The 12,330-nt window shown below is 47.1% G+C and overlaps 1 protein-coding gene across 1 annotated transcript in view; it reads left to right on the top strand.

The window, feature by feature from the left end:
* uba2 (ubiquitin-like modifier activating enzyme 2) overlaps window positions 1-12,330 on the top strand; it is a 53,443-nt gene that overhangs the window by 11,495 nt on the left and 29,618 nt on the right. The window contains exons 5-9 of the mRNA XM_070896874.1: window positions 3,084-3,184; window positions 4,334-4,455; window positions 6,035-6,102; window positions 7,839-7,960; window positions 10,110-10,209. Coding sequence (XP_070752975.1) covers window positions 3,084-3,184; window positions 4,334-4,455; window positions 6,035-6,102; window positions 7,839-7,960; window positions 10,110-10,209 — 513 coding nt within the window. The remainder of the gene's footprint in view (window positions 1-3,083; window positions 3,185-4,333; window positions 4,456-6,034; window positions 6,103-7,838; window positions 7,961-10,109; window positions 10,210-12,330) is intronic.

Here is a 12,330-nt window from a genome sequence, read left to right as displayed (position 1 = left end):
AAATCCCCTTGCTATGAAGGCCAACATGCCATTTGCTTTCTTAACTGCCTGCTGTACCTGCATGCCAACCTTCAATGACTAATGTACCATGACACCCAGGTCTCTTTGCACCTCCCCTTTTCCTAATCTGTCACCATTCAGATAATAGTCTGTTTCTCTGTTTTTACCACCAAAGTGGATAACCTCACATTTATCCACATTATACTTCATCTGCCATGCATTTGCCCACTCACCTAACCTATCCAAGTCACTCTGCAGCCTCATAGCAGCCTCCTCGCAGTTCACACTGCCACCCAACTTAGTGTCATCCGCAAATTTGGAGATACTACATTTAATCCCCTCGTCTAAATCATTAATGTACAGTGTAAACAGCTGGGGCCCCAGCACAGAACCTTGCGGTACCCCACTAGTCACTGCCTGCCATTCTGAAAAGTCCCCATTTACTCCTACTCTTTGCTTCCTGTCTGACAACCAGTTCTCAATCCATGTCAGCACACTACCCCCAATCCCATGTGCTTTAACTTTGCACATTAATCTCTTGTGTGGGACCTTGTCGAAAGCCTTCTGAAAGTCCAAATATACCACATCAACTGGTTCTCCCTTGTCCACTCTACTGGAAACATCCTCAAAAAATTCCAGAAGATTTGTCAAGCATGATTTCCCTTTCACAAATCCATGCTGACTTGGACCTATCATATCACCTCTTTCCAAATGCACTGCTATGACATCCTTAATAATTGATTCCATCATTTTACCCACTACCGATGTCAGGCTGACCGGTCTATAATTCCCTGTTTTCTCTCTCCCTCCTTTTTTAAAAAGTGGGGTTACATTGGCTACCCTCCACTCCATAGAAACTGATCCAGAGTCAATGGAATGTTGGAAAATGACTGTCAATGCATCCACTATTTCCAAGGCCACTTCCTTAAGTACTCTGGGATGCAGTCCATCAGGCCCTGGGGATTTATCGGCCTTCAATCCCATCAGTTTCCCCAATACAATTTCCCGACTAATAAGGATTTCCCTCAGTTCCTTCTCCTTACTAGACCCTCCGACCCCTTTTATATCCGGAAGGTTGTTTGTGTCCTCCTCAGTGAATACCGAACCAAAGTACTTGTTCAATTGGTCCGCCATTTCTTTGTTCCCCGTTATGACTTCCCCTGATTCTGACTGCAGCGGACCTACGTTTGTCTTTACTAACCTTTTTCTCTTTACATATCTATAGAAACTTTTGCAATCCGTCTTAATGTTCCCTGCAAGCTTCTTCTCGTACTCCATTTTCCCTGCCCTAATCAAACCCTTTGTCCTCCTCTGCTGAGTTCTAAATTTCTCCCAGTCCCCGGGTTCGCTGCTATTTCTGGCCAATTTGTATGCCACTTCCTTGGCTTTAATACTATCCCTGATTTCCCTTGATAGCCACGGTTGAGCCACCTTCCCTTTTTTATTTTTACAGTCGTACTAGAAACATAGAAAATAGGTGCAGGAGTAGGCCATTCGGCCCTTCGAGCCTGCACCGCCATTCAATATGATCATGGCTGATCATTCACCTCAGTAGCCCATTCCTGCTTTCTCTCCATACTCCTTGATCCCTTTAGTCGTGAGAGCCATATCTAACTCTCTTTTGAATATATCTAATGAACTGGCCCCAACAACTTTCTGTGGTAGAGAATTCCACAGGTTCACAACTCTCTGGGTGAAGAAGCTTCTCCTCATCTCGGTCCTAAATGGCTTACCCCTTATCCTTAGACTGTGTCCCCTGGTTCTGGACTTCCCCAACATCGGGGCAGACATAGAAATCCCGCTGCCGGCCCTGGATGAGACCAACTGAGCACAAACCAGGACCAAACTTGTCACCTTCCCGATCCTCGTGGCTCAGTGAGTCGCTGCCTTAAGGGGGTTGGGGGTATAAGAGTAAGGAAGTCTTGCTACAGTTGTACAGGGCCTTGGTGAGACCACACCTGGAGTATTGTGCACAGTTTTGGCTTCTTTATCTAAGGAAGGATATACTTGCCTTGGAGGTGTTGCAATGCAGGCTCACCTGATTGATTCCTGGGATGAGAGGGCTGTCTTATGACGAGAGATTGTGTAGAATGGGCCCATACTGTCTGGAGTTTAGAAGAATGAGAGGTGATCTCATTGAAACATACAAGATTCTGAAGGGAATTGACAGGGTGGACACTGAGAGGTTGTTTCCCCCGGGCTGGAGAGTCTAGAACCAGGGGTCACAGACTCAGGATAAGGGGTCGGCCATTTAAGACAGATGAGGAGGAATTTTTTCACTGAGGGCGGTGAATCTTTGGAATTCTCTGCCCCAGGGAGCTGTGGCTGCTGAGTCACTGAATGTATTCAAGGCTGAGATCGCTAGATTTTGAGAGTCTAGAGGAATCAAGGGATGTGGGGATCGAGCGGGAAAGTGGAGTTGAGGTCGATGATCAGCCATGATCCCATTGAATGGCGGAGCAGGCTCGAGGGGCCATGTGGCCCACTCCTGATCCTAATTCTTATGTTATGAGCCAATGAGTCATTGGGGAAGCGCATGTTAATGGTCGTTCAACTCGGACATTGCCAGAATAGAGAGGCTAGTAAGCAGAATGGTGGCGTTGCAAGCGGCACGTCAGGAATGGCGAGATAGGTGCAGTGGCTTCCTATTGCGCTTTCAGGTAGCGTAACAATTCCTCGCTGAGTCAAGGTTCTGGTCCACAAGGTCACCAGCTGGATTCCGGCAGACAGCTATACTTTTCAAAAAATCAAACTCATTGTGTTAAAGCAGCGAGTTACTCGGGAGAATTACTCGCAGTAAGTCTGTAGTGGGCAGTAACCACCCGCTGTGCGCGCTGGCACAGGACGCCACAGCTGTCTCTGTACTGGAACAGTTCAGCATTCTACCCACTCTAACCCAGGACAGTTAGTCTCTCTCCCCGTCTGCACTGAGACAGTACTCTTTCACATTACACAAATGGAAGTGCCTGGTATTTTTTGCGTGAGTACATTTGTTTAGATTGCGTGCATGTCCAGTTGTTGCTTCATGGTCGAGTTTCCAGATCCCTAATGTCGCCTCTATTCGATCTGTTGTATTTCTTCAGCCGCCCGTAACCACGTGAATAGAATGTGTTTGGCTGCTGACATTCCTCTTATCGAGAGCGGGACTGCAGGATATCTCGGTCAAGTTACTGTCATCAAAAAGGTATCAAACATTACTTGTATTCCGTGACGATTGGTTCTTCATTTAATTTTCACCGACATTCGCGCTCCCAAATTCCTGGACTCCTCCAGAAGGTGCTGACTCTCGCTGCAGTTGACACGGCTGGCCTTCGGTATCTTGCCCTCAGTGACCATTGTCCATGTGAGCTTTAACCGAGTGGTTGTAACTGCTGAGCCTGATACCATCCTCACCTCGTGACTGCACGCATACATCTTCCCAGCCGCTGTCGCTGGATGGTGATTGAGAGTGGGGACCCTATATTTAATTTATCTCCTCACTTTAACCCAACTATTGTGCTGTTCAGGATCAGCAAACTCAAATGTGGGCGTGGTAGTGAAGTGGTTCTGGTACTCTACGAGCACCCTCAAAGGCCCATTCTGGCCCACTGTGGGGGTTTTAGTGTCAGCTGTGGCTCAGTGAGTAGCACCCTCGCCTCTGAGTCAGAAGGTCGTGGGTTCAAGTCCCACTCCAGAGACTTGAGCACAAAATCCAGGCTGGCACTCCCAGTGCCGTGCTGAGGGAGCGCCGCACTGTCGGAGATGCTGTCCTTCGGATGAGACGTTAAACCGAGGCCCCGTCTGCTCTCTCAGGTGGATGTCAAGGATCCCGCGGCACTATTTCGAAAAAGAGCAGGGGAGTTATCCCCGGTGTCCTGGCCAATACTTAACCCTCAATCAACGTAACAAAAAACAGATGATCTGGTCATTATCACAATGCTGTTTGTGGGAGCTTGCTGTGCGCAAATTGGCTGCCGTGTTTCCTACATTACAACAGTGACTACACTTCAAAAGTACTTCATTGGCTGTAAAACGCTTTGGCACATCTGGAGGTCATAAAAGATGCGATAGAAATGCATGTCTTTTGTCTTTTCTTAATGTCCCGACATTGCCCTCATCCTTGAGTGTTCAGCTGAAAAAGCACAGCACTTTTGATCAACTTAAAAACTTGCTGTGGCATGACTGGCCTCGCAGTTAATACCGTCCCCTCTGAGGCTCACACAAGTCTTCCTTTCCTCGGGGCTCTCACCTTATCGCACACCGGTTTGTTTTCTCTCCCACAAATAACACAGCTTCAGTGAGAGTCTGGGACCTGTCCCAATGCTGCTGAAATTACAATTTGTTCTTTTCGCAGGGAATAACAGAATGCTACGAGTGCCAGCCCAAACCCACGCAGAAAACATTCCCAGGTTGCACAATCCGAAACACTCCTTCAGAGCCAATCCACTGTATCGTTTGGGCAAAGTATCTCTTCAAGTAAGGAGCAGAGAAGTGCGCACTTGTGTGCCTGCCTGCCTGTGTCTCAACAACTAACGGGAAATGGTTGCCAGTGCGTGTGTGTCGGGCTTGTTTTTGAACAGGCGAGTGGATTGGTCACCCTGCGTCACGGGCAGGTCTCGGGGGAGCGGGCCACAAGGTCACATGGCCGCCTAGCTCTCTGCCAGACCTGCGCAGCCTGGGACCAGCTCTTCCAAGGTGCACAAAACTGAATGGGCCGCAAAAAAAGAGTGAACATTGGAGGGGGAGCTTGATTTTACTTTCCGATGCAGTCGTGGATTTTTTAACTTGCGAGGTATAGGCACTTTGGACCCACATTCACGCCCAGGGTACAGTAGCCGAGTATCTAAGGTCCTGGACTACTGATCCAGAGCTTGAAAGAAATTGAGTTCAGTACATCTGGGCTGGCACCGGGTAAAATGACCATGAAATGTTCCCTCTCAGCTGCGCTGCCACGTAGAAACCCAACTCCTTCACTCATGCCCTTCAAGAGGGGGAATCTGCCGTCCTTACCGGGTCTGGCCCCACACTGCATGGTTGACTCTTGGCCTCAGGGCAATGAGGGATGGGCAATAAATGTGGCCTTGCCAGCCCTGCCCACATTCCCAGAACAAATACCTCGCTGTGGCCTCAAACAGTGTAAGTGAACATAGGTATTGAATCTCTATCATAGCAAGGGATTTGATCCATTGGGATTCTGTGCAATAAACGCATTTGGTCTATTAAGATTTTGCGCAATCATAAAATTCTTAGTGCGGGATTCGGCCCATTTGTGTCTGTACTAAGACACACCCCCCCGAGCTATCTGCTTTCGCCCCATCTCCTTGCTTATTTAGCTTCTGGTATTTAAATTTCTTTTAAATGTTCTGGTTGACACATTTAATGGGAATGGTTTAGTCCATTGGGCTTATGTACAGTAGGGGTGGGTTTGGTCATTGGGTTGTGTACAGTAGGGGTGTGTTTGGTCCATTGGGTTGTGTTCAGTCGGGGTGGGTTTGGTCCATTGGGTTGTGTTCAGTAGGGGTGGGTTTGGTCCATTGGGTTGTGTTCAGTAGGGGTGGGTTTGGTCATTGGGTTGTGTACAGTAGGGGTGGGTTTGGTCATTGGGTTGTGTACAGTAGGGGTGGGTTTGGTCATTGGGTTGTGTACAGTAGGGGTGGGTTTGGTCATTGGTTTGTGTACAGTAGGGGTGGGTTTGGTCATTGGGTTGTGTACGGTAGGGGTGAGTTTGGTCCATTGGGCTGAGTACTGAATGGAGGCAGACTAGGAAAAGGGGAGGTGCAACGAGACCTGGGTGTCATGGTTCATCAGTCACTGAAAGTGGGTGAAGAAGGCAAATGGTATGTTGGCCTTTATAGCTAGGGGATTTGAATTGGTCCATTGGGTTGTGTACAGTAGGGGTGGGTTGGTCCATTGGGTTGTGTACAGTAGGGGTGGGTTGGTCCATTGGGTTGTGTACAGTAGGGGTGAGTTTGGTCCATTGGGTTGGATTTGGCCGATCCAGGAGAGCATCCAACACTAAATGGAAGAGTGCTAATAATTTCTGTTCTTTCTGTAGCCAGTTGTTTGGAGAGGAAGATGCTGACCAGGAAGTATCTCCTGACACGGCCGACCCAGAGGCTGCCTGTAAGTACATGATCTTAATTTGACCTGCAATAAACTAGCATAAAGGAGTGTTATTCTGTCCAGCAGCGTGTCGCAGGGTACCATCCAGCTGAGTGGTAGAACTAAACCGTGATGCCATTTACTAAGTTGTCGACCTTGCTACAGAACATAGTTGTGGTGGGGATCTGACCCCTGGACATAGCCAGTCAACACCAGTCACACGTGATTAGATCACAACACACTCTTCCTTTCCAAAGTTACTTTAAAACAAAATACACACAAGCCTGATTTCTCTCCTCACTGCCTATCAGGAAAAACTGAACCGGTTGGGGCTCTTTTCTCTAGAGAAGAGAAGGCTGAGGGGTGACCCGATAGAGGTCTTTAATATTATGAAAGGGTTCAATAGGGTAGACAGAGAAGATGTTTCCACTTGTGGGGAAGACCAGAACTAGGAGCCATCAATATAAGATAGTCACCAATATATCCAATGGGGAATTCAGGAGAAACTTTTTTTACCCAGACAGCGGTGAGAATGTGGAACTCGCTACCACAGTGACTGGTAGGATAGATGCATTTAAGGGAAAGCTAAATAGTACCTGTGGGAGAAAGGAATAGAAGGTTAGGTTGATGGGGTGTGATGAACTAGGATGGGAGGAGGGTCGTGTGCAGCATATAAACCCTGGCGTGGACCAGTTGGGCCGAATGGCCTGTTTCTGTGCTGTACATTGTATGATTCTCCCCATCACTATTCAGCTGCAGTTCAGCCAGTGTTGATCATCAGTACTAGGGATGGGATGAAGATGTTTTTTTTGTGTAAATTGAGTAGAATGGGTCTATACGTCTCTGGAGTTTAGAGGAATTAGAGGTAATCTCATTGAAACATATAACATTCCTAGAGGGCTTGACAGGGTAAATGCTAAGATGTTGTTTCCCCCAGGCTGGAGAGTCTAGAACTAGGGGGTCATAGTCTCAGGATAAGGGGTCAGCCATTTAGGACTGAAATGATTAGATCACTAGGTTGATTCCAGGGATGAGGGGGTTGACTTATGAGGAAAGGTTGAGTAGGTTGGGCCTCTACTCATTGGAATTCAGAAGAATGAGAGGTGATCTTATCGAAACGTATAAGATTATGAGGGGGCTTGACAAGGTGGATGCAGAGAGAATGTTTCCACTGATGGGGGAGACTAGAACTAGAGGGCATGATCTTAGAATAAGGGGCCGCCCATTTAAAACTGAGATGAGGAGAAATTTCTTCTCAGGGTTGTAAATCTGTGGAATTCGCTGCCTCAGAGAGCTGTGGAAGCTGGGACATTGAATAAATTTAAGACAGAAATAGACAGTTTCTTAACCGATAAGGAGATATAAGGGGTTATGGGGAATGGGCAGGGAAGTGAACCTGAGTCCATGATCGGATCAGCCATGATCGTATTAAATGGCGGAGCAGGCTCGAGGGGCCATATGGCCTACTCCTGTTCCTACTTCTTACGCTCTTATGAGGAGAAATTTCTTCACTCATGGTTGTGAATCTTTGGAATTCTCCACGCCAGAGGGATGCTAAGTCGTTGAGTATTATTCGAGGCTGAGATTGACAGATTTTTGAACTCTAGAGGAATCGAGGGATATGGGGATAGTGCAAGCAAGTGGAATTGAGTTCGAAGATCAGACATGATATTGAATGGTGGAGCAGGCTCGAGGGGCCGACTCCTGCTCCTAATTCTCATGTTCCTAAGTGTGTTTGCCAATTTTCTTGTTGGTAGGGGAGCTGTCGGATGCAGCAGCGAGGGCAGGAGCTTCCAACGAGGACGGTGGCATCAACCGTGTATCCACAAAGGACTGGGCCAGATCCACTGGGTACGATCCAGTCAAAATATTCAACAAGGTACAGTCATTGAGACTTTCACATTCCCTCGTTACTCAGTGAACAGTGAGGAGTGGATGGACAGGATGCAACGTGTTCCAGTGTCTGGGGTGACCTTGCAGTCTGAGGGTGGAGTTTGTGCCTCGGACCCCGTTATAGCCTCGCACACGGTTCTAAATATTTAGCAACGTGGGAATTGCTAGTTGTATAAAGAATTAAGTTTGCCTACGATCATCCAGTAGATTTACTCACTGGAACCCCCGGAGATCTCTCTCCTGCTCGGCACCCTGTACCACTCTTGCACGTAACATAAGCTTGGCTGGGGCAAACGGCTAGTGGTCTGATGTAGGTGCTCAAAATGAGAAGGAACTTTGATTCTGTAAATTAGAAAAACTGTTTCTACTGGTCAGTGAATCTGTAACTACAGAACGTAAATATAAGATCATCAGAAGAATAGAACATAGGAATTGCTAAACATAGAAAGGCAAAGGTCTATCTAGTTCGCCATCCTGGTCGTCCCACGATCCAACGATAATGGAGTTGTTGACCAGTCTCTATCAATGAGTCTACAACAGACCCAGACCCAGTGGTGGAGAGCTTTGGGAACCACAGGTCCAATGTCACCTGATCCTCCCGAGCTCGCTTGGTTTAAAATGTTTAGAAAGAATGTGTCCCAGCTCTGCCGTGGCTCGGTGGGTAAATGCACGGCTTGCTGTGGCACTGAGCTACACCGATCGGACGGTCCGATGCTCACGCCCCGGATTGTGCCGAGTTATCTACTGACCCATTCGGGGGAGGAGCAGAATGTTCACGTTTCTTCGAATGGTGCTGTGGGATCTTTTATGTCCAGCTGAGAGGGCAGACAGGGCCTCGGTTTAATCCAAATCCTCGGCTCATCCAAAAGACGCCACCTTCCGACAGTGCAGCACTCCCTCAGCACTGCACTGGGAGTGTCAGCCTGGATTTTGTGCTCAAGTCCCTGGAGTGGGACTTTATCCCACAACCTTCTGACTCCGAGGCGAGAGTGCTGCCCACTGAGCCACGGCTGTCACGGGCCGCCAGTAGGCATGGAGACGAGTTGCAATGCCCCACCGCTGTGAAAGCTGAGATCAGAGAGCTCGGCAGTGACCAGGGATTGATCCTGCGACATTATGGGCTGTATGGATCAGCACTACGCTGGACAGTAAGCCATCAGGAAAGTGGAATGTTACTGTTTAAACCAAAGTTGACGACAGTAATCAGTGGTTGATTCGATCTGTTATAGCGACTTGGATAGGTTAGGTGAGTGGGCAAATGCATGGCAGATGAAGTATAATGTGGATAAATGTGAGGTTATCCACTTTGGTGGTAAAAACAGAGAGACAGACTATTATCTGAATGGTGACAGATTAGGAAAAGGGGAGGTGCAAAGAGACCTGGGTGTCATGGTACATCAGTCATTGAAGGTTGGCATGCAGGTACAGCAGGCGGTTAAGAAAGCAAATGGCATGTTGGCCTTCATAGCAAGGGGATTTGAGTACAGGGGCAGGGAGGTGTTGCTACAGTTGTACAGGGCCTTGGTGAGGCCACACCTGGAGTATTGTGTACAGTTTTGGTCTCCTAACCTGAGGAAGGACATTCTTGCTATTGAGGGAGTGCAGCGAAGGTTCACCAGACTGATTCCCGGGATGGTGGGACTGACCTATCAAGAAAGACTGGATCAACTGGGCTTGTATTCACTGGAGTTCAGAAGAATGAGAGGGGACCTCATAGAAACGTTTAAAATTCTGACGGGGTTAGACAGGTTGGATGCAGGAAGAATGTTCCCAATGTTGGGGAAGTCCAGAACCAGGGGACACAGTCTAAGGATAAGGGGGAAGCCATTTAGGACCGAGATGAGGAGGAATTTCTTCACCCAGAGAGTGGTGAACCTGTGGAATTCTCTACCACAGAAAGTAGTTGAGGCCAATTCACTAAATATATTCAAAAAGGAGTTAGATGAAGTCCTTACTACTCGGGGGATCAAGGGGTATGGTGAGAAAGCAGGAATGGGGTACTGAAGTTGCATGTTCAGCCATGAACTCATTGAATGGTGGTGCAGGCTAGAAGGGCTGAATGGCCTACTCCTGCACCTATTTTCTATGTTTCTATGTTAATCTTGTAAGGTTTTTACACACCGATCTTTTCTTAGCTTTTCAGGGATGATATAAAGTACCTGCTCACAATGGATCAACTGTGGCGCAAGAGGAAAGCACCAGTTCCCTTAGACTGGGCTGCAATCGAAAGTTATGGTACGTGTGCTCCTCGAGCAAGGCCTTGACTTTTAATCGTGCCCTCCTCTCTTCACCCCTTTCCACTTCAGATACATTGACTCCTTGTTGGGGTGCATTTCCATGGGTACTAAATGTAAAAGTCGAATAGCCAGGTGGTGAAGCATAGAATACTAGAGCCTAGTCTTCAGTCGCTAACACGCCTTTATTTACAGAGGCACACATTATATACCGGGCACCCCCAAGATAAGCTTCCCATATATATGAACACAGAAGAGTTCCCAATTAATATCCACCACCTGAATAGAATTAACACTAAATGTCCTTTGATACCGCTGCCTAGTGTGAATCCTGGCAGTCAGTGCTATTCAACCATGGGGCACAGCACACCTTAGAGGATTTCCCACATGCACAGTTCCGGCAGGGTTATTGGCAATGTTCCCTCTAATTTTTTTGGGGGGTGTGCGGTCCGTTCAAAGTTTCTTTCAACATTATAAATGTTATCTAGTTATTAGATATGAATCAGGAGTGGGACTCCTGGTTATTGTTTCCAACCTCCCACCCCCACATTCCCTCTCTAGTCCTGAAGTTCACAGGGCAATTGTAATGCTCTCGCTGCCATCCCGAATAAATCGACATAAACCATCTGATCCGTATGACTCGGGTCATCACTGGATAAACTCTCAGACACCCCCTGGGAGGGAGCGGTCTGAAGTTGTCGGGAGGCGAGTTTTCTGATTGGTTCATGTGGCAGGGTGTGACCAAACCAAGAGCTTTGGGGAAGTCCCGGATTTGATCCCTCGGTGCTGGGATAAATGATCTTAGTCGGGGCAGCAGGTGGGGTTCTTCTAGTGCCTCTGGACCAGAGAGGAGCCGAAAACAGTCTGTTGCTACTCCATGACTAGGTTCCCACATAAAGGTTGGCCACTTGTTGAATTCCCATCGGTGACTCATACATCGCTAGCAGATCGATTACCTAGCGAGGAGGGCAGGGGAGGAAATAATTAGAATTTGGATCATGGCACTGTCTTTTGCTTTTCAGAATCTTGGCTAAAGGTACATGGTAGGCTACTGTGTTTATCGAAAGTTCCAGTCATTGTCAGAATATATACAATTACAGAACGGTTGGTTTGGATGTGTGTTGGCTCAACCGAGTAGATTAATCCAAATTATATAGGTTCGGACGCTACAAAAAACATCAACTTGTTGGTTTTGTTAATATCAACAGAAAGTGCAAGCAAGTTATACGTCTATACTTACGAGTAGGATATCCATCGGGTCTGCTAACTATTAATCAATCCTGTCGTGTTCTCAGCGCAGAATACCAAAATATTACTGAAGGGGGGGAGCCTATTTATACACCAAGATGTCAAATGTCAAACGACTTGCTCTAAACTCAAATGAAGCCATATGGGTCGAATTGAAAAATAGAAAAGGGGCGATCACACTGCTGGGCGTGTATTATAGACCCCCAAACAGTGGGAGGGAGATAGAGGAGCAAATATGTCGGCAAATTGCTGTGAAGTCCAAAAACCATAGGGCAGTAATAGTAGGGGATTTTAATTATCCAAATATTGATTGGGACAAATTTAGTGTGAAGGGTATAGAGGGTGCGGAATTTTTGAAATGCGTTCGAGAACTTTTTTAGTCAGTATGTAGCAAGCCCAACGTGAGAGGGGGCGGTCTTGGATCTAGTTTTGGGGAATGAAGCTGGGCCGGTTGAAGGGGTATTAGTGGGGGAGCACTTGGGTGCCAGTGACCATAATTCAGTCAGATTCAAGTTGGTTATGGATAAGGACAAGAATCGGCCTGGAATAAAAGTTCCGAATTGGGGAAAAGCTAATTTTGCTAAGTTAAGGAGTGATTTAGCCATGGTGGACTAGAGACTTACAGAGGAAGATTAAGAAAAAAAGGGACGCTTATGTCATATACCAACAGCTAAATACTATAGAATCTTTAGAGGAATATAGAAAGTTAAGAGGCAAAATTAAAAAGGATATTAGGAATGCTAAGAGAGAGCACGAGAAATTCTTGGCCAGTAAAATTAAGGAAAACCCTAAGCTGTTCGTTCTATAAATATATTAAGAGTAAGAGGGTAACTAAAGAAAGGGTTGGGCCTATTAGAGACCATGAGGGTAATCT

The sequence above is a fragment of the Pristiophorus japonicus genome, chromosome 13 (assembly GCF_044704955.1).
Source record: "Pristiophorus japonicus isolate sPriJap1 chromosome 13, sPriJap1.hap1, whole genome shotgun sequence".
Lineage (NCBI taxonomy): Eukaryota > Metazoa > Chordata > Chondrichthyes > Pristiophoridae > Pristiophorus > Pristiophorus japonicus.
Note: the sequence above shows the minus strand (reverse complement) of the source record. Positions and strands in the feature narration are given on the sequence as shown.